At 37.1% G+C, this 22918-nt stretch overlaps 1 protein-coding gene across 1 annotated transcript; it reads left to right on the top strand.

Moving 5' to 3' along the window:
- The first annotated feature begins 954 nt into the window (after positions 1-954).
- On the top strand, positions 955-18495 carry LOC139959664 (thymidine kinase, cytosolic-like). The gene is made up of 7 exons (XM_071957463.1): positions 955-1152; positions 10518-10549; positions 11653-11766; positions 12348-12441; positions 13142-13231; positions 15912-16031; positions 16976-18495. Exons 1-7 carry the CDS (start codon positions 1081-1083, stop codon positions 17177-17179), a joined length of 726 nt encoding a protein of 241 aa, XP_071813564.1. The 5' UTR covers positions 955-1080; the 3' UTR covers positions 17180-18495.
- Positions 18496-22918: the final 4423 nt, after the last annotated feature.

Raw genomic sequence — 22918 nt, forward strand, 5'->3', positions numbered from 1 at the left:
CTCATTCTAAGAGTGTTTTTTGACTCTCCAATGTATTGTAAGTTACAAATATTGCAGTAGATGAGGTAAATGACATTTTTGGATAGGCAGTTAATTTTGTGCCGAATTTGGAATGTGCGTTTGGTTTGGTTGCTCTGAAAGGCCCCGGTCGAATCGACAAGTAAGCACGTTTTGCAATTTTGTGTACAGGGCGATGATCCTGTAGTTTCTGTTATGCTTTCCCCTAATGGGGTGTCATCCCGAAAGGATGCCCGAACTAAGATATCCCGTGGGTTGCTGGGTCTTTTAAAAGCGATGACAGGTAATTCTGGGAATACTGATTTCAGGCGTTCGGTGCCTTGAAGTAGGTGAAAATTCTTCTGAATGATATTAGCCAGTGGTGGGAGACCAGGGTGGAATTCAGTAACCAATGGTACCCTTTTGGAACTGGTTTGACGAGTTTTGTACGTCAATGTTTCAGTACGGGGTTTGCTTTTAGCCTTTTTGATGGCATTATATTATATATATATATATATATATATATATATATATATATATATATATATATATATTAATATATATATATATACTGTATATATATATATATATATATATACTGTGTATATATATATACATATATATATATATACTGTATATATATACTGTATATATATATATACTGTATATATATACAAAATATCAAGAAGCGCGCGAACAATTTTGGGGATGAAAGTTGATATGCGCCTGCACCCAAGCAAATGTCCCCCCAATATTTGGAACAAATCGCCGCCCCTGTTTCCTACTGGAGCGAAACTTTATATTAATTATATTATTATACTGCTGATACAAATATACGGCTGATTAGGTGAGGGTAGCATCGTCAACTGATGTTCAGAGCCGTATATTTAAATATACGGCTCTGCTGATGTTATTTTGGCGTTCAATGGTGCGCATGCGTTAATAGCATTCGGTAGAGATCGCGGGAGTTTAGAAATGCCACGAAATACAACTATGCTAGTAGTAGTATATTGAATTAAGTGCATTTAGAAAGCACTGTGAATCCACCATATTTTTTTCAAGATAAAAATAAGAAACGTTATCATGGCCGCAAACTTCTCTGGCATGGCTGGGTTTTCTCCGAGTCCAAGAAAACGAACAAGGGGACAAGTACAGGTACTCTATCATCGGGAATCTAAGCCTAGGGAATAGGGGCCTAGCAAACAAAACATAACATCTGTAGTGCAAACTTAATTCTTGCCTTCTATTAAGTATTATTAAGTTCCAGTCCTTAGTCTTAGTTACTCTAGTCTAGGCTAGTCTAAGTTCTAACTCTTAGTCTACTCAGTCCAAATTGCATGACCTATTTAGGCCTATGTCCATGACTCACCAATTTTGGCTAGGCCTAGGCTGGTTACTGTAGTGTTAGCTTCTATAGAAAAACGGTAGATTCCACCATAGTATAATGTGTGACACAATGTATAAACTACCATTTTGTTGGATAGGCTTAGGCCTGTGTAATATGTTTTGTGTTATGCTTAGGCCTATACAGCATAAGCCTACAACAAGCCTAGTATGTGATGTAATAAGCATACACTCAGAAGTCAGAACGGAATTTAAAGGCACTGAAGACTTGCCCAAAACCGTGTGGGGCCATTTGAAAAAGTTAACTTTCTGTTGCTAACAAGTGACGTTTTGTTGGTGTCGCTACAAAATGCAGACAGTAATGAAACGTGATACCTTGTTTAGTTTAGTTGAAAAAAGGGATCAGGGGGGACACTCAAGTCCCCATCAAGGACCCTACAGGAGAGAGAAAAAAAAAACTGTAATACACAAACACTCCGAGTCAGACCCATTACAATGCTTAAAGTGCTTGTCCAAAGCATTCTTAAGCCCATTGACACTACTTGCAAGTACAACTTTCTCAGGCAAACCGTTCCACTCATTCACAACCCTATTAGAAAAAAGTTATGCCGAACGGCGAATATTCCTACTACTGTAGGCCTATGTGACTTTTGGAGTTTAAGACAATGACCTCTGGTACAACGGGTACCGTTATTTTCCGCACACGTTACTTTCCGCTGAAAAGAAACGGTGTTTTCCGCAAACAAATTTGTCAGCGGAAAACAATGTTTTTTTCAGTGGAAAGTACCGTTTTTTTTGGGAGGAACAGAATAACTTACTGTAATGATTAGGCACATGGAAGGATTTAGGAAGATGGAGAAGATAGGATTTGACTGTAACAGGATAATGTAGCTTCAAGACTAGATTATTAATATCATTAGGATAGCTAAGGTTGTAGCTTAGGCATGATTATAGATGTAACTCGTAAGAAAGGTGTTGAAAAACGCGTGTTCGGGTATTAAAACAGCCCTTACTTAATATACAGCCATTTCCAACGAAAATTAAAAAATACCGCCTTTTACAACTTTTTTTTTAAACCATCATTACGCGGACCGTAGTTTTAATACTTTATTAGTTACTCACTCCTTCATAACGCGGGCGTCCCTTTGCCCTTTTATCCGCCGACCGCCTCATACCTCTTTAATAATCCCTAGGCCTAATTACAAACACCCCAAGCCTCCTCTAAATTATAAGCAGCTTAACTTTTCTGACATGAACTCAGTCTAACCATCCTTTATCGACGTTCTTTGATACTTTCTCATGTTATTTCAATCATCCTGCCTGAATTTGGAATCCTAAAATTGTGGAAAAATATAGTGTACAGGTAAGTGAAAAAAAAGGTGTTTTCCGCAGAAGAATTTTTTCAGCGGAAAGTAACGTATGCGGAAAACAACTGAAACCTGGTACAACTACTATTAGCAAACATGAAAAAGTTTGTAATGGGATAAATTGTCAAAACCATTCATGAATCAAGTCCCCACGTACAGTAACCTCCTAAGCTCCAGTGTGGTGAGATTCAACAGTTGTAACCGCCTATGACAAGGAACACTCTTAAAGGAACTACTGTAATCATCCTCCTAGTAGCCCTCCTCTGGACCTTTTCAAGTACTTCCTTATCCTTAGCAAAATATGGGTTCCAAGCCTGCACATCATACTCCAGATGAGGCCTCACCAACTGCTTATAAAGCCTACTGTAACTACTATGTCCTCTTTCAGAAAACTGAAGTTCCTCTAAATCATACCTAAAACCCTATTACCTCTTTTAGCAGCTTCAAGACAATGTTTAGAAGATCGCAGAGATGAGTCAATGTAGATACCTAGGTCTCTTTCAACAAAGACCTCCTGTAACTCCACACCATTAAGATTGTAGGTATACTTTTGGACTACTTCCAATATGCATTACGTTGCATTTATCAATATTAAAAAGCATTTGCCATCCCTGAGACCAGGTAAAAACCTTATCCAAATCCGTTTCAAACTTCTCAGAATCGCTTTTGGAAGATACGTACCTCAGAATACAATTTGGTGTCATCAGCAAACTTCTTAGAGTGCACAAAATATCTCCGTCGATGTCATTCAGGCAACAAACAACAAGGGACCCAAAACAGACCCTTGTGGAACCCCACTAGTAACGTCCTGCCAAGAAGCACAGCCTTTACTTACCACCCTCTGTTTCCTATTACTAAGCCAATTCTCAATACAAGACAGTAAATTCCCATTGACACCCATACTCTTCAGCCTAAGTAAAAGACGCTGGTGCGGAACTTTATCAAAGGCCTTCTGGAAATCCAGGAACACAACATCTACAGACTTCTGCCTATTTAGTTAGCTTGTTACATCTTCCATAAACTCAAGGATATTAGTAAAACAAGACCTTGAAATGTTATCTTTAGCTGGACCTGAGATGTCCATCGCTGTATCGTTTCTACACTGTGCTGTTGGTATTGACCGCAGCTGTATGTACTGACTGTACACTAGTGTCTAATTACCGACGGTAACAAGCTGTGTGTGTATTTTCTGGAATTGATGGTGGTGTCTACCACTTCTGTTACACCTCATTTAAAACTAGGTCAGATTACCCGCATTAGACCTTTCTTTTTGCACGAGTCTTCACACCCTTTGTGGTTGACCCTGGTGGAAATTCCAGTTGAACTTTTGAACTGGGTTCAACTGGAATTTTCTATACGGAAATTGGCTCAAATTTGAACTAGGTTGAAATGGGTGAACAGGGGTTCCCAACTGGTTCAACTATGTTTTACTGGGTCCAACTGGTTCAACTATGTTTTACTGGGTCCAACTGGTTCAACTAAGTTTACTGGGTCCAACTGATTCAACTATGTTTTACTGGGTCCAACTATATATGTTTTACTGGGTCCAACTGGTTCAACTATGTTTTACTGGGTCCAACTGGTTCAACTATGTTTAACTGGGTCAACTATGTTTTACTGGGTTCAACTGGTTCAACTATGTTTTACTGGGTCAACTATGTTTTACTGGGTTCAACTGGTTCAACTATGTTTTACTGGGTCAACTATGTTTTACTGGGTTCAACTGGGTCAACTATGTTTTGCTGGGTTAAACTGGATGAACTATGTTTTACTGCTTATATAATTAGTTTGAACTGGGATTCTCAACTGGTGTTATCTACACAATATAACACCACACTATAAGAAGTTTTCATTTTTTTACAGTTCTTAGATCTATACTGTATGGAAGGGTGTTAGCCACTGAAAATAAATGTTTGTTCTTGATCAGATAACTCTGGGTTTGGTGTGATGACCAAACACAGAGCAAGCAAGACACATAAAAAAAAATGGAGAACTCAACTGGATTGGATCAAAAGAAATTATAATTGTGAATAACAAACAATGTACAGCTGATCTGGGCCCAGTCAAAGAATTAAATGAAACAACTTACAGTCGTGAGGTGCGCACCCAAAATATAAAAAAATACACGTAATTTAAAAGTCCGTTCTGGTGAGTTGGCCTGCTGGTGACATCAAGTATTCTACGACCTCAGATCTTCCATGACATCAGATATTCTACGACATCAGTATAGTTGAACCCAATAAATGGTATTATGAATGTCTGATCCCAACAAAATAATATCCTTTAATTTATATGAAATAGTGTTCCAGGGTATCCTTTCAGTAAAATAATGTCAATATCCTTTGTAGTAAAATAATGTCCTTCATAAGTGATGGTGTCCTGGAATATCCATATTGTAAAATAATATCCTTTATAGTAAATAGTATCCTTTATAATAAATAGTGTCCCAGACTGTCAGTTGAATATCACAACTTCTATAAAATAATAAGGTCTACAGTAACTTGAACTATGTAAATTCTGGATCAGTTCAAACCTAGTTCAAACTCAGTTGGGCCTGAACAAACCCAGTTGAACATTGTGTAAACCCAGTTGAACCTAGCACATGTACAGCATAGCCCAGTTGGAACCCAGAAAGACCCAGTTAAACACAGTTAAAAACCAGTTAAACATAGTATGCCCTAGTAGAACCTAGTTGATTTTTTAACTAGGTTCTACTGGAATTTCTACCAGGGGATCGAGGAAGGAAGGCTCACATTTTTTTGTTTTTTCTTAATAATAGTGATAGTCAGTCCTACATAAGTTAATCCTAAACGTTGTTTATGCATGAATATAATAATGGTATACTAAAGCCGGTTACTAAATAATAGCCTATTATTATGAACCAACAACGGGTGTAAGCCTGTAGACTTATCATTCAAGCAAATATTTCTTGCTTTCAGTAATACACACCCAGAATTTAGCAGTCAGGCCTAGGCCCTACAGTAGCTTTCATTAGTCCAGTGACTTGCTATTAATATACAACAATTAGGATGAACTTTGATACACCCTCATCAAAGATCTGATAAAACTTTCCAACTTACTGGGACAATTCGGTTGACATTGCATTTCCATGAAAGTTCAAGATATCAGAGTTAGTGTGAAAATTATTTCCCAAAAAGGTAAAACTAAAAAATTTACTTTCCGCCATAAAAAATATGTTTCCCTCTTCACCAAAGGCATGATTTTTGTGGTGGGCACTACAGTAAATCCCCCACGCTAGGCAAATGCCTAATATATCCAGAATTAACACTCATATAGGCCAAGCTATCCTAGGTCATGGAAGCTTGTGTGGGCTGTAGGCCTGTGTAGCCCCAACATACAGTACCTGTATGAGTGGTTGTTTCCTCACTTTTGGGAAGGCCCGTTGTACATAGTACAGCATATTTATCTACACTGATATATGTACTACTTTGGAAATTGAAAGCCAATTTGTCATCACTTCTTTGAATGCAATTTCCATGTACACAAACACAATAAAATGACACCAAGTGATTTCTTCAATCAAGGTATCTCATTTTGATTTGGTCCATATGGCATGTTCATGTACAGTTGTACATAATTACACTACAGGGTGATGTATAGTCATATACAAGTGGAAGTAACCAAATGTGTTTGTCCTTGGATGATCAGCGACATCAGCATGTTTTGTAATTGAAATGGATTGGTTAGGCCACATGCAAAGCTTTCTTATTGTACAGTTTATTGAGGACACTAGAGTACTCGGGTAGGCTGTGTAGACTTTAAACAAAGTAGTATTTGTGTACCTGAATATCAAGTAACTTAGTTTGCCTTCAGGAGACAAGTACTTCAACTAAGAAAAGTCACTGATTAAGAATCTGGGCTAGAAAACCAGATGTGAAAGCATGTTGCTAACTGATCATGAACGGTAGTCCCTGTAACTATACACACAAGCTGTGGGGTTACTGTTAGTTGTGTGCTCCCAAGCCACATGTTTTTGTCACACTAGTAAAGTTAACGTACGGGTCAATCCATGCCAAATCAACAGTGGCCTCCACGTCGACCCTCTCAGAATCGCCTGAAATTGATATGGTGTCTTGCCACATGTCTCAAAGGATGAAATTGGGCAAAAAAAATTTTTTTAAATTTTCGTTGCTAGGATACGGCCCCGCCTAGCAACCAAATCCAGATTGCATTTTAAGAGCCCTTAATTTGTGTCAAGTTTGGAGGCATTTTTGGCATAAATGTTAAGTATTTTATGTCTGATATTGCAGATATTGTGGAAGACATGTGGCCAGTCTTCGAGTTTAGCTAATTTTGAGGAAAATTTACGGTCTCAATTTTTCGTAACAAGTAATTAAAATGGCAGAAAATGAGATAGAGGTCTTTTCTGGCCCTACTTTGAGTGTGCTCTATATTCACAAGCAGAGGCATGTTTGAGTTTTAATTTCCATAGGATCCTTGTCCAGTGGTAGTTGTATGGGAAAAGTGCAAAAAAAAAGTCAAGCGGGTCGTTTAATTTCCATAGGATCCTTGTCCAGTGGTAGTTGTATGGGAAAAGTGCAAAAAAAAAGTCAAGCGGGTCGTACGTTTCACGAACAGCGCCCTCAAACTTAAGAAATCTCACTTCTGGCCCTAATTGGGGGTCCATTTTGGGCCTGTGGGTATTTTTTTTTTTTTTTAAATAGCATTTATCAGGAGCGTATTGACCCTATTTTTAAAAACTCAAGTCAAAAAGTTGTGTATTTTGTGTTATCTTCTCAAATTTACGACTCGAAAATTGCGAAAATCACTTCATATGTATGAAAATGCTTGCACAAGCGGAATTGAGTAATTCAAATGACAACAACTTCTTAGCATTAGCATACAGGTGCTTAACAATTAGGAGGGTGGTCCACTAGCATAAGGACTACAAATAAACTGCATTTTCAGGGTCATATGCCCAACGATGTCTGTGAACAGCGCCCTCAAACATCACATTTTACCAATATTTTGGGCTATTTTGGGCATTTCAAGGTCAAATTTGGTCACAATTAAAAGTTTTATTTTCGGTTTTTAATACAAAATTAGTAAGATATGTATAGTTACGATGCACAGAATGAGCTAAAACATCTTTTATATTAGTTATTAATGCTCTGTTGAGTAGCTTAAAGTGGCGTATATGAGAGTTACATCAGCTCTACAGAAACATGCTTGCGAGGGCAAACAGTGGTAACATTGTATCTTCATTCAAAGAGATGTTAAACAATATTAGTAATTATTGAAATGTATTTATTAAAAGTGTTCTGTCTAATACTCTTTGACTCCCTCTCACCCCCACCCCCACCCCCACCCCCCCAGCACCCTCCCCATAGTGCACTATGCAGATTTGTATATACATACAGTATGTGACTGACTTTTACTGCATAGAGACTGCATAAACATGCATATACTGAATGTTTTGGTATAGTAATCTTCTGCTTAAAATTGTCTGTATGCATGTTACCCACCCCTTCCACCCACATCCTCTACCCAACCCTATATCAGAATAGAAAATGAATGTGAACCAGTGCGTACAGTGTGCACTATATATGTGTGTACATGTTCTGTTCAGTGTTATTTTACACCAAGTACTACAGTATTTAAATACACACTGTCCAAAATCATGTACAGTATGCACACTGTACATGTATGTACTGGTTAAAAATTCCTTTTAAAATATTAAAAGTCTTTTAATTTAGTGAATTAGCAAATGCATACACTTCATTGCAAATATTTAAAAAGACATTGAAATATGCACTATGCAGTGTGCACTATATATGTGTGTACATGTTCAGTACAGTGTTATTTTTCACCAAGCACTTTTAAATAAACACTGTCCAAAATCATGTACAGTATACACACTGCACATTTATGTACTGGTTAAACATTCCTTATAAATTATTGAAAGTCTTTTAATTTATTGAATTAGCAAAAGCATGTATGATATACACTACATTTCCCAAATATTTAAAATGACATTGATATATGCACAGTATTGAATGGAATGACCAGTGCACAGTGCACAGTGTGAACTGTACATGATTGTGGACAGTGTGTATTTATTTGCTTGGTGTAAAATAACACTGTACTGAACATGTACACATATATATGGTGCACACTGTACACACTGGTTCACATTCATTTTCTATTCTGATATAGGGTTGGGTTGAGGATGTGGGTGGGAGGGGGTGGGGGTGGGTTACATGCATACAGACAATTTGAAGCAGAAGCTTACCATACCAAATAATTCAGTCACATACTGTGTGTATACAAATCTGCATAGTGCACTATTGGGAGGGTGTTGGGGGGAGGTGGGTGAGAGGGAGTCAAAGAGTATTAGACAGAACACTTTTAATAAATACATTTCCATAATTTCTAATGTTGTTTTACTTGTTTAACATCTCCTTGAATGAAGATACAATGTTACCACTGTTTGCCCTCGCAAGCATGTTTCTGTAGAGCTGATGTAACTCTCATATACGCCACTTTAAGCTGCTCATCAGAGCATTAATAACTAATATAAAAGATGTTTTAGCTCATTCTTTGCATCATAACTATACATATCTTACTAGTTTTGTATTAAAAACCGAAAATAAAACTTTTAATTGTGACCAAATTTGACCTTGAAATGCCCAAAATAGCCCAAAATATTGGTAAAATGTGATGTTTGAGGGCGCTGTTCACAGGCATCGTTGGGCATATGACCCTGAAAATGCAGTTTATTTGTAGTCCTTGTGCTAGTGGACCACCCTCCTAATTGTTTAGCACCTGTATGCTAATGCTAAGAAGTTGTTGTCATTTGAATTACTCAATTCGGCCTGTGCAAGCATTTTCATACATATGAACGAAGTGATTTTCGCAATTTGAGTCGTAAATTTGAGTAGATAACACAAAATACACAACTTTTTGACTTGAGTTTTTAAAAATAGGGTCAATACGCTCCTGAAAAATGCTATTTAAAAAAAAAAAAAATACCCACAGGCCCAAAATGGACCCCCAATTACGGCCAGAAGTGAGATTTCTTAAGTTTGAGGGCGCTGTTCATAAAACGTACGACCCGCTTGACTTTTTTTTTGCACTTTTCCCGTACAACTACCACTGGACAAGGATCCTATGGAAATTAAAACTCAAACATGCCTCTGCTTGTGAATATAGAGCACACTCAAAGTACAGTAGGGCCAGAAAAGACCCCTATCTCATTTTCTGCCATTCTAATTACTTGTTACAAAAAATTGAGACCGTAAATTTTCCTCAAAATTAGCTAAATTCGAAGACTGACCACATGTCTTCCACAATATCTGCAATATCAGACATAAAATACTTAACATTTATGCCAAAAATGCCTCCAAACTTGACACAAATTAAGTGCTCTTAAAATGCAATCTGGATTTGGTTGCTAGGCGGGGCCGTATCCTAGCAATTTCATCCCTTTGAGACATGTGGCAAGACACCATATCAATTTCAGGCGATTCTGAGAGGGTCGACGTGGAATCGACCCAAAAATCTGTTGATTTGGCATGGACTGACCCGTATACACAACTTCCGTAGTTGATTTCCTCGGAGAAAAGGAAGTTAAGTCTTTTCTGTGTCACTTCTAAATCTACTAAAATCGCCACACTTTTGATGTAATGATGGCAGATCCAACAGTTATAAACTTGAATATCATTATGTACAATATGTTTGTACAGTATGTACCATTTTGTGACTTCAGATATTATGATCCAGATTGCAATAAATGTTGCCCTGCAGACTTACCAGTTTCATCTTTGACCTCTATTTTCCTATTCACAGGTTATATTTGGACCTATGTTCTCTGGTAAAACGTGAGTATAATTCTTCCAGTTTGATCATTTTACAAATTACCTTGCGCATGAAGCAGTAGTATAGTAGCAGTAGTATTAGTATAGTATAGAAGCAGTAGTAGCATGGACACTTCGAAGTTAGGACACCTAAGCCTTAAAACACCCTAAAACTATATCTTCTGGTATAAATCACCTGAAAATATACTTGATATGGTTGGAGAAGTGTGTTATATTACGATACACGGCCAATCTTTCCTTCTGCAAACTGTTTTCACGTTGTATTCCAAGAAGATTCTTCGTGATTGTGGAACTGGTATTTCTTTGCTAGAGTATTGCGAAGTTAGGACACACGGTCCCACAGTGTGGCGCTGGTGATAAAATTGGTGGCGCAGTTGCTCTTTCAGTAATTATAACAGACTTCATAGATCTCCGTCATTTTATTGACAAATATGTCAGTATTTACTTGCACACGGGTCATTTTGGAGAGAAAATTACTGTAGCTTCGTACTTTTTGGTGAAATTTGGCTCTTCCTGTAGGTTGTCATGGTGAAATTGTGTATTTCTTAGGGGTGTTCGAACTTCACAGTGTTCCGAACTTCGCAATACTGACTATATAACTAGTATAGTACTCTAAATGGCTTTACATGAAAGGAGATACAATTTGTGGCAATCACAAGTCATTTTCTTCTTCTTTTACCTCAGATATGCTCTCTGTCTATTAGTTTATTTAAAACTTACAAGAATTTAATGTCTGCTATCTACTATACTGTAAAAAGTAGTTACAATCACAATGCTTTAAATACAGTATGTGTGATTAATTGGGCTGCCTCTACTGTAGACATATCTCCTTAGTTCCCAGTTGACATATAGGTGGGGGAGGTGGGGGGTCAGAGATTTTGAGCAAAAAGACACTCATTTGAGGACATATCACATTTTATGTTTGAAAAATTGATGGTCAGAGCCTGGGCATGAAAGCCAAACTGATTCACTGTACTAATACCCTGTAAGCCGGGTTCGGTACCCTGGCATTGGGATGTATCCATTGCAATACTGTACAGCATCACTCTTTCATGGAGAATATAATCATAATCTGTAGAGAGGCTTACAACTTTGCAACTTTTCAGAACTGAATTAGTAAGAAGGATAAAGAGGTATCAAATAGCAAATTACAGATGTCTCCTCATCAAGTATGCAAATGATGTCAGGTACGACCAAGCAGCCGTGGCGACTCATGACAGGTGAGTTATATTTATAGAATTTGGTAAATGGAGGCTTCAGTGCAAATGTTGAGTTTTAAGAGCCTACTTGGCTAAGATGGTTAGTACCCAAGTAATCTCAGAATTTGTTGACGTTCACTGCATCTCTAGTGCGAAGCCCGTCATTTCATTGACCAGATCCAATTTGCGACATTGTTGGTGTCACTGTTACGCACCGAATCAGCTACAATGTTTGACGCAAATGCCTTTAAAAGAGTAGACATTTCAAAATGGCATCTGTTCCAAGATGTGTGAGAAGTGCTGAAACCCATTTGCTATATATTATATTCCTTTCTTATAAGGTACCACATGTAAAAATATATTACACAGTCGGAACCCATTACATATGATGTACTGTAAGCCCAGGACACAGTACCTTCCCTGTCATTCTGCATTTTGTGCTTGTGAGCAAAGAAGTGCCATAACTTCCTTATAGTGTGAGGTAAGTTTTAAAGAGAGTGTGGTTGGCTAATACCATTGTCACACTTCATTCATTTCTTTGAAATACATTCTTTGAAGCGAATTATTTGCTATCACTTTTATTGATGCATCTCTTTGCTCAGACAAACATGCAACGCTGCTTCAGCAATGAGGTTACACGACTTAGCAGAGAGAGCGATGGGCAACGAAGTAATTGGCATCGATGAGGGACAATTTGTAAGTGGGAGGGACTTACATATTAAACACTTGTAACCTAGCAACCAGAAGTTAAGTCTTCTACTTCAGCAGGGGTGTCATCAGAAACCCATGATAATTTATGACAAAACTGAAACGTTAATAATTGCTAACAAGATTTTACTAAATTGGTGCTTGGGTACATCAGAGTTTCTTTACTCAATCGCGCAAAAGTATTGTCAAAGTAATCCTCGTTTCAACATTAAAGATAACTTTTGTTTTTAAAATGAGATTGGAACAAATGATAATTTCTGAGAAAACTGCAATTTTTCCCTTCTCAACATGTGTCAGCATCCTGGTTACCTTTCCCTTATACCTGTTAATTTATAATCATCACATCTCTTCTTTTAATCATATTCTAAAGGACTACTGGTTCAATCCACAGAGAAAGGGGTGTCATCTTTGGTCATAGGCATGGTGCAACAGCTACTTGTTCTGATTAGCACTTCCAGCAAATGAATCATAAAAGAAGGATTGATTCCATACGTATGTCTGGAAATCTCAGATGGTTAAAAGAAAATGACTTTAATAACTATTTGGGTCATTTGTCCAAATCCTATAAATTTCTTTTTCAGCTGTTGTTTACAATCCCCTACTCAGTTTTCCAGTGCATATTTATCCGAGATAGCAAGAGTGTAATTAGTAAATAATTTTTTGTGCATTTCTTGCATCTGATATCCAGTTTCCTGATTGTGTTGACTTTGCGGAGGAGTTAGCCGACCAAGGCAAGATTGTGATTGTAGCTGCACTGGACGGTACATTCCAAAGAGTTGTGAGTCGTTTTTAAAGTTTTCAGTTTTTAAAGTTTTTAGTTTTTAAAGTTTTAGTTTTTTAAAAAACGAAGGATTTCAAAAGATTTTTAAGGTTCACCATAGTATATAGCAGAAATACACTCAACAACTTTATGCCCAAAGCATTACTCTCACCTGATAAATAGGTTGGGAAAAAAGTGACATTTGTAAATTAACCCCCTCCCAAAAGACAGTATGAACATGTTTGTGATGTCAAAGATTACCTTATTTACATGATGTCGTACCAAATAAATAACTAGAATTGTAACTTATAAATAGAGCATTAGAGATTGATTAATGAAGAATTTTATGAAGAGAATTATTGCAAGTGAATAACCTTTACTATGATTGAGAAACTTAATCAGATTACTGGTCTGATCTGAAGAAGAACAAAAACACTTTCTGCATAAACAATGGACCGAAACAATCAGCCTAAGAAGTTAGAATATGAAAAGTAGTTTTGGAGGCTTTTGAAGGTTTATATTATCGCCTGCAAGTTAACCACATAGACATCTGGTTGTAGAGTGTTCTAGAGGGTATATGTCAACACTTAGTTTTGATACATGGAGGTGAATCTGTGACATCTCAACCATGGTTGTACTGTGTAAAAGTTTGGAAGTTGGAGTAATTTTCAGTTTTATGTCCCGCTTACCCCTTTAAAAACAATGTGCTGACATATAATAGATAATTAAGCAGGACATTTATTAAGTGTTGGCTAAGTGTTTCAAAAGTGTTTTAACACTCAAAACAGGTTTTATATACCTAGAGCTAGTAGCTATCCAATTTATTAGTCATTGCAATTGCATACCTAGCCTAGCTATTATGCACTAGTTAGATCACTTTGTATTCAGTTGTGTTCGAATACTAAGGGGGGTGAAAATAAGTGCTTGGTCTTTTTTTGTAAGATAACCTAGTGACCAATGGTTGCTTGAGCACACTTGGTTTAGTGGTCACTTTCAACGGTCAGTTTCAGCGTTCAATCATATCTGCTAAAACATATCTGCATCATATCATTATGATGCTATGAAGCAGATGTTATGTTTCTTTGCTCTTTCGATCGCTTCTAAATTCCCAGTCAGTTTTCCGATGTTTGGTTTTTCATTTTTAATGATAATGAAGCCAATGCCATCGTTAGGTCATGTAAATGAGCTTCAATGTCATAACGCATCATAACATCATATCTGCACTTTTCTGCAGTAAGATGCTCTCTTTGCAGTCATATCTTTGATCAATGACAGTTCTGACTGTTAAGGTAGCAAACGCCCACTAAAAGCCCCAATGACTTACACACTAAATCACGAAAGTAATGTGGTCTCTAAGTCTAGATAGAAGTGCTCACTAGCTAAACGCTACCCATCACCGGATAGCTGACAAATTGGCCTTTCATGGCACTATCAATTTTCCGTATCATGACCATGTAGATTATTTGCTGTCCGAGCCGGAAGTTTTCGTCACTTGTAAACAAACCTCTTCACTCAGTGGTAAACAAATTTCATACGCTGCTCCTGGGAGACCTAAAGGGGTCTAAAATTGCCTCAATTGACCCAATTTTCTCACCACATGTACTTCCATTCCTGCTTTTCAACATGCAAGTCACAAAAACTAGATTATGATTGATAACAGGTCAAAAAAGATGTTCTCCTGCTGCTTTTTGGTTCTTTTCCTGAAGGAGAACAATCAAGCGGATGGATATAAACTCTAATAGGAGTATGCCACCATAAGAGTGGTCAATCCAGGATCCTCAGGCCATACTCTGTCTGCCGCTACACCCTTTGTGGTGTAAAAGGCTTTTAATTTAAAAAAATATATATAATATATTACTTTTTGATTCTCCTGAAGCTTTAACTTTATGAATTGGTTAAAATTGGTAATATTTCCACTTTTTGAGAACCAAATGAGTGATTAATGTCTATGCAAAGTGATCATACTGCTAAACAACTTACACAAAGTTACATAACTGTTTCAGAGTATTTTAGAATTATAAATTTTCAGCATTTTTTTACCAATGATGTAGATAGATGAACCTCAATGTAAGTCTAGAATGTCAAGAGATTCACACTAACTTATTCCCTGGAATTTGGGACATGTTTGGGCTCGTCTCACTCTATGTGTACCATGTTTACCATTTTCATGTTTGAAGGACCCCAAACAAGCCAACACTGCTGACTTATTTGCTTGTTGATTGGTTGATTACTTGCATGGTCCAATATTAAACATTTTTCATTTGAAACATACGACTTTACCAATCCTGCCATTTCTATTTGATATTTTTACAACACCATTTTCATGTTTGAAGGACCCCAAACAAGCCAACACTGCTGACTTATTTGCTTGTTGATTGGTTGATTACTTGCATGGTCCAATATTAAACATTTTTCATTTGAAACATACGACTTTACCAATCCTGCCATTTCTATTTTTTACAAATAGCATTCTGACTAATTTGTTCCTTATTTGTTTAGACTGTTTTGTTTTTTCTCTAACCAACCTTCCTTATGAAAAGTTTCTTAAACGTAAGAGTATAAGTTTCATATTTTTGAAACTTAACGTAATACTGGTTATATTTGGAACTTTCCATCCCATGACATACAATTACATGAAAAATTTGATATTTAATTTAATAATGTCTTACTTTTGCCTTGGTTTCATTCTGTTTTACAGGGATTTGGTAACATTCTCAACCTGGTGCCACTGGCAGAGAGTGTGGTGAAGCTGAATGCTGTGTGTATGACTTGCTATGGTGAGGCATCCTACACGAAGAGACTTGGTTATGAAAAAGAGGTGAGTGAAACTGTCACAATATAAAAATCATTGACCAGCCATTCAGGCTATTTTAATAAGTTACTTCAAGAAAAGGACAAATGTTAAGAAGAACCCAGAGTTTTGAAAGTGATCTCTTTCCCTTAGTCTGGATGGCAAAGTATTATGAAAATATTAAAGATCAAAGATCAGAAAAATGAAAGATTATGATTTTGCCTTCTGGCAACAACGACTTTTATTGTGACTGTAAGAGCACTTGCATAGTAACCACTAAAAGGTTTTTGTAACCACCACAATAATTTTATTAAACATTTTCATTTAATTTTTTTGAAAAGTTAAGTAATGTACACACACTGAAAATTTGGTGTTCACTTAAGTCATCTCTGAAGGATGAAATTAAAAATTATCCACCATTTTTTTTAAAGTATGAGAAATGTTAATATGCTTTTTACTTAAATAAACAAGGTTGATGGACCACATCCTGTGGTTCAAGTTCAAATCCATTTGCACAGTTTTATATTTCTAGTTGTAAGTGAAATTTGTATTAAGACCTTTGATTATCTACAAATGGCTGAAAGGCTGGTCTCAGACAGCCGCTTAAGTTATTTATAAACTATGGAATGGGTTGGTATATATATCTTCTTTTTTTTTTGGGGGGGGTAGGGGGTAAATGTAGTATGGCTTTTTTCCTAAATGAACTTTCTATTTTACAATTGAAAGGTTATTTTCAATTAAATTAGAGCATTATTATCCCAATCTGATATTGATGAAAATATATATTTCATTCAAAGCTTTAAAGCGATAGTTATTTCCAAAATTCACTTGTGACAAGATTTCAATGTTTTTGTCCCTCTTTGAGTTTTCCATCCAACACTTTACTTCACAATACACAAAAAGGTTATGAAATTTACAACAACAACAAAAAAATAATTTTTTGTGTTTTTATCATTTATTAATTTGTTTAGCTGGAAGTGATTGGTGGAGCAGACAAATACATGGCAGCTTGCAGGAAGTGTTACAAACTCAGCCCATCGAAGATCATGGCAGTATTAGAGACACCAATAACCGAGGAAACCCAGATCAAAGCTAAGGGTGTAGGGAGGAAGCTATTTACAAATAGTCAAAGTAGCTGCGGAGAGGATGAAATGATGTCTGAACAATCTCAGTGAGGTAGTCCATGTTATACTTATCCGAGCCCCCCACCCCCTTACTGCCACCCCCCCTCTGTACCTCATGTTTTGCCACATAAAGGTAGAATCAAAAATGCCAAAAACAAGACCATGTTTTAGTAAGGATTTACATGATGGAAAGGTATTCTCTGTACTTAGATAACGTGCATGGCTCCATGAAGGTAGTACAGTACCAAGAGTTCTGACCATTGTACATTTAAAGCTCTATCTATATTGCTCAGAATCAGAACACTTTGCTATGCTTCACACTGATGTCCAGATGAGATCTATGCCAGTGGAAAGATGGGACTCATTCAGTCATAATTTGAGACTCGCTCATTTTCATATCATTTTACCAATCAGTCTAGAAATGAGATTATTCAGTTTCAATTTGAAACTCACTCATTGTCATTGTGAGACTCATTTCAGTCTGTGACGATTATGCCACTTTGCAATGAGACTCATTAAGTCTTGAAATGAGATCAGCCAGTCTAATATGTGAGACTTGTTCATTCTCGTTGATAGTCATTGTGAGATTTTTTCATTTCTCTGGGGTTCATTCCATGTTGCCATGAGACTTTCAGACTTAAGACTCAAGATTCATTCACTATCAGTTTGAGACCCAGTCATTCTGAACAAGCGACTCGTTCAATTTCTGATACTCATCAGTCATACAGTCTCAGCAAGAGACCCACTAGTTTCATTGTGAGACTCATTTAGTCTCTGAGGTTTGCTCCATATTACTATGAGACTCAAGTCTTAAACTGAGACCTAACATGAGATTTGATTCAGTCTCAATGTGAGAGTTGCTCATTGCTTATCACTGTGAGACTGGTTCATTCTCTGGGTTTCATTCCATTTTACCGTGTGACTAATTTTGACTTAAAATAAGTCTTCATTTGAAATCCACTAATTGCAGTTATTCCCTGAGGTTCATTCCACTTAGTTGTGAGACTCTGTCAGTCTCAACCTGAGACTCGGTCAGTCTAAAACTGAGACTCGGTCAGTCTCAACAATGACTCGGTCTGTCTCAAACTGAGACTCGGTCAGTCTCAAACTGAGACTCAGTCAGTCTATAACTGAGACTAGATCAGTCTATAACTGAGACTCGATCAGTCTTTAACTGAGACTCGATCAGTCAATAACTGAGACTCGATCAGTCTATAACTGAGACTCGGTCAGTCTATAACTGAGACTCTGTCAGTCTCAAACTAAAACTCGGTCAATCTCAAACCTAACCTCGGTCAGTGTCAAACTGAGGCTCGGTCAGTTTCAACCTGAGACACGGTCAGTCTAAAACTGAGACTCGGTCAGTCTAAGTCTCAGTTTTAGACTGACCGTGTCTCAGGTTGAAACTGACCGAGCCTCAGTTTGACACTGAGCAAAGTTAGGTTTGAGACTGACCGAATTTTAGTTTATAGACTGCAATCTATAAATGAGATTGGTCAGTCTATAACTGAGGCTCGGTCAGTCTCAGACTTAAACTCGGTCAGTCTAAAAATGAGACTCGGTCAGTCAATGACTGAGAATAGATCAGTCTATAACTGAGACTTGGTCAGTCTATAACTGAGACTCTGTCAGTCTCAAACTAAAACTTGGTCAGTCTCAAACCTTACCTCGGTCAGTGTCAAACTGAGGCTCGGTCAGTTTCAACCTGAGACACGGTCAGTCTAAAACTGAGACTCGGTCAGTCTCAAACTGAGACTCCGTCAGTCTCAAACTGACACTTAGTCGTGACTAAGTCTCAGTTTTAGACTGACCGTGTCTCAGGTTGAAACTGACCGAGCCTCAGTTTGACACTGACCGAAGTTAGGTTTGAGACTGACCGAGTTTTAGTTTATAGACTGCAGTCTATAAATGAGATCGGTCAGTCTATAACTGAGGCTCGGTCAGTCTCAGACTTAAACTCGGTCAGTCTAAAAATGAGACTCGGTCAGTCAATGACTGAGACTAGATCAGTCTATAACTGAGACTCGATCAGTCTATAACTGAGACTCGGTCAGTCTATAACTGAGACTCTGTCAGTCTCAAACTAAAACTCGGTCAATATCAAACCTAACCTCGGTCAGTGTCAAACTGAGGCTCGGTCAGTCTCAAACTGAGACTCGGATTATATAGCAAGAATAATACAGGGTATCCCTCTCTCTCATACTTTTTCTTCTAGAACAATGGTATGTGATATTTTAACTACATTAAAGATTGTATAGCAGTTAAAAATTTCTCATTTTGCGTTAATGAAGTGAATTTCAATTTACAACATAGTGTGTTCTTTGTCTGCATTCTGTCATATGTACGGAATATATTATTTGTATTTTTGTCAGAGATTCAAAGTTTTGACTTCTTCATATACTTTGTATTAGTCCACAAACATAGCTGATGTCAGCAGTGCAACATACATCAATATTGTATCAACCATTCCTCCTAGGGATTTGTTATCTAGATATTGCAAAATTTGTTTTGGTGCTTACCGCTAACCAATTTTTTATTGAAATTTTTATATATGACATATATAAAAATTTATTTGATTAATGACAATCTGAATAATCTGGTTAACCAATTTTCTTTTTGTTATTTTTTTTATGTCCAGTGTGACATGTAAGCTCCATGTACAAGCCATGCGGTCCGATACTGGGTTGCTTGTTGCTGTTTTAAACAAATCTGAATATGACATCATAATTACTTTATGCATTTAATATTGGATTTCTGTGAAGTGACCATAACTCATGTGTAGAATTAGTCTGAACAGGGGTACTTTGGCAAGGTATCCAAATATCCTGGTTCTGGTAGACCCGATGCCGTGTGGCAATGTTCACCTGATGCAACAGGCCGCATCATTTACCTGATGCACTAGGCACTGAACACCTGCTGCTCCAGGCATTGTGGTTATGATGATACTGATACTACTGTCTAAGATACTGCACTTCTGATGCGTTAGGTGATAAGCACATCACGCCTCACCTCTGGGCCCATAATCTACCCGGATGCCCTGGTACTGTACACACCTCATGTCCCAAGTACTTACATCAATTTACTTTGATCCTCACTTACCTGTCTCCTCACAACCTTAGCACCTGTTCTACTGTGCCTATAATGTCCTTGACTCCTTGGTAACCCTTTATCACTGTGCCCCCTTCATGACCGGCTCTCCAGAAATTGCCCTTCTCATTCTACCATTCTAAGTGCCTGCATGCATTTTTTTGATCGGATTAATTCCTTCGGCTTTCGTCCTTACGGTAGCGGAAGTTTCAAGATTTCTTTCTTCCATCCGATTATTTATATCTTAGACGTCCTTTCCAGCCTGATATGTCTTAGATACTGTGCACCTGATATCTCAGTACTGCACACCTAATGCCCCAAGTACTACTGGACACTTCATTTGCTTGGTACTATGGTACACCGCATGTCCCAGTTACTGGACACCACTAGTCCCATAATGAGTGACTTGACTCCCTGATGACATATTGTTACTTTTCATATTAATTTTCTATATATGTCCTTCATTTTGTGGGTATCGCTAGCCATTAATCGTCAGTGAATTTGTATTATAAAAAAGTCACTTCTTTTGCTAATGGTTGTTTTATTTTTTCTTATTTTCAATTTAGAACAGGAACCAAATAATTATTTGCCTTTCAAGGCTTGCTTTGTCCAACCAAATTATGTGTTGTTTTTTTGAGAAGCATATATATGGAATATTGAAAACTTATATTGGCATTAAATCCCTTGCTAAGGAAAATATTACTTTTTACAATATTTTTACAATATATTACAATTTGTTTGGTTATTGTGGTGCATAGTTAACTTTATAATGCACAAAATCTTCAAAAAGGAAGTTTCCGCCTAGGCCTATTCCTTTTTTCTTGCTTTTCATGTCATAAACATTATGTATTTAGTCTAACCAATGTTATGAATTCTAATTTCTACTTGTTAAGATTTCACTATTGACTTATAGTTAGTTTTTTTCTCATAGGCGAAGCTAGTCATAGCAAAGTTATTGTGGAGGGTCGTTTATCCTCAGAACATTTCTGTTAATAATTTTAGCAAATATTTACAGCTTCCATATTCATGGTCTGCATATTCAAGTTACATGATGGTGTTCATCCATGTTTGCTAACTAGCAAAAAAATAGTATTTTAAATGAGCTACCAAACTGCACTCTGGGAAAAAATTCTCAATTAATGTCAGCATTATTTTGTCACTTTTGAAGAGTTGTTATTTGGTCTTGAAGTCAGGAATGTGAATAACCTGAAATATGAAATAATTTGAAGGATTTTAATGAACCTTTTACAGTATTCTTAAGATTTTGAAAATGTTAAGAATGATAGAAAGTTCTCAAATATTTGAATAAACATAATTGTGGATATTTTATATAATAAAAAAGTTGACTTCCATATACTACCTATTCTATTGAACTGGCATCAATGTTGTATTTCCAAAAGAAATTAAAATTATCACGTATATGAAGTATGAGTGTATGACAACATTCCATATTGACTAACACTTTAAATCTTAAAATGACTGTTATACTCAGGAATGTGTTACCTACTTTTTATCAATTTTTTTCTTTTTCAATTCTCGTGTCTTTAACTATAAACATTTTTTTTTTTATCCTTATAACATTGACACATTTTTTAGTACAAATTATTCAATAGATTTGTTCTTTATAGAAAATTTCTTGCTGTTTTGTTTCCTCTTTCTCTATCTTTATTATCCTCTTTCTCTCCGTTGTGACAGACAAGATAAAAATCATCAATTCATTCATATTTCTCAGGATAACTCGTTACTCACCTTGTGGTTAAAATTCGTTGATTTTGGTTCATAACAAATTACAAATTAATTTGATCAGGTTATCCAAAATACTACAGCAATATCTGTTCAAAGTCTGTGACACAACCTTTATTGGAGCTGGCTTCAACAACACCAGGGCCAAGCACCCTTCTTTAAAATTTCTGTATCCACCTCTACCCTTCCATGGGTTAACCCTGCAAACTGTATGATTGTATTTTCCGTCCATTTAATTAACTGCTAGGAAGCAGTACATTTTAAGAAAAGTCACAAAAGAGTCTGCCAAGAAAACAACCAAATAACTTAGCTGATCTACTCTCAGCACCAGTCCCCGTACATCAAGACTGACCGTCTGATCCAGTGGTGTAGGAAGGTATTTTTGAGTGGATGGGGGGGGGGGGGCTGGAGACTGATGGCCGGTCTGGGGGAGGGGTCTAAGGGGAGGGAGTCCCCCTCCCCTTTGGAAATTGTTTGCATTTTCACCTGGCCTTAGACGCAATTTGGTGCTCCAAATGAGATTTTTTTTCTCATTTGGAAAAAGAAAAAGGGGTTTTCTGACATGCTAAGCTGGGGTGCGGAATGATACTTCCGCCCCCATATTTTCACTGGGGGCTGGCGCCCCCAGCCCCCTGGTTCCTACTCCCTTGGTCTGATCATGAAGATGTTACGCCAAATGTTAGATCAGCCTTGTCATAATCTGGCAAACACACGCTTAAAAATTCAATGGGTTGTTTTGTTGGATTTGGTTAATTGTGCGTCAGCGCCATCACTTTTAAATGCGAATCGGTCTTGTGCTTTTTCGGTGGAAGAAGTGGTACATGTGACTTGAAATGTAAAATTTTTTCTACAATACTTCGTCCACATTTGGCGAAGTCGCCCAAATACCCTGCATATATTAAATAGATGGAATGGGCTGGGAAGGAGGTGGAACCAAGGGCAACAGGCAGCATGAGTATT

Source organism: Apostichopus japonicus, chromosome 19 (genome assembly GCF_037975245.1).
Source record: "Apostichopus japonicus isolate 1M-3 chromosome 19, ASM3797524v1, whole genome shotgun sequence".
In the NCBI taxonomy this organism is placed as follows: Eukaryota; Metazoa; Echinodermata; class Holothuroidea; order Aspidochirotida; family Stichopodidae; genus Apostichopus; species Apostichopus japonicus.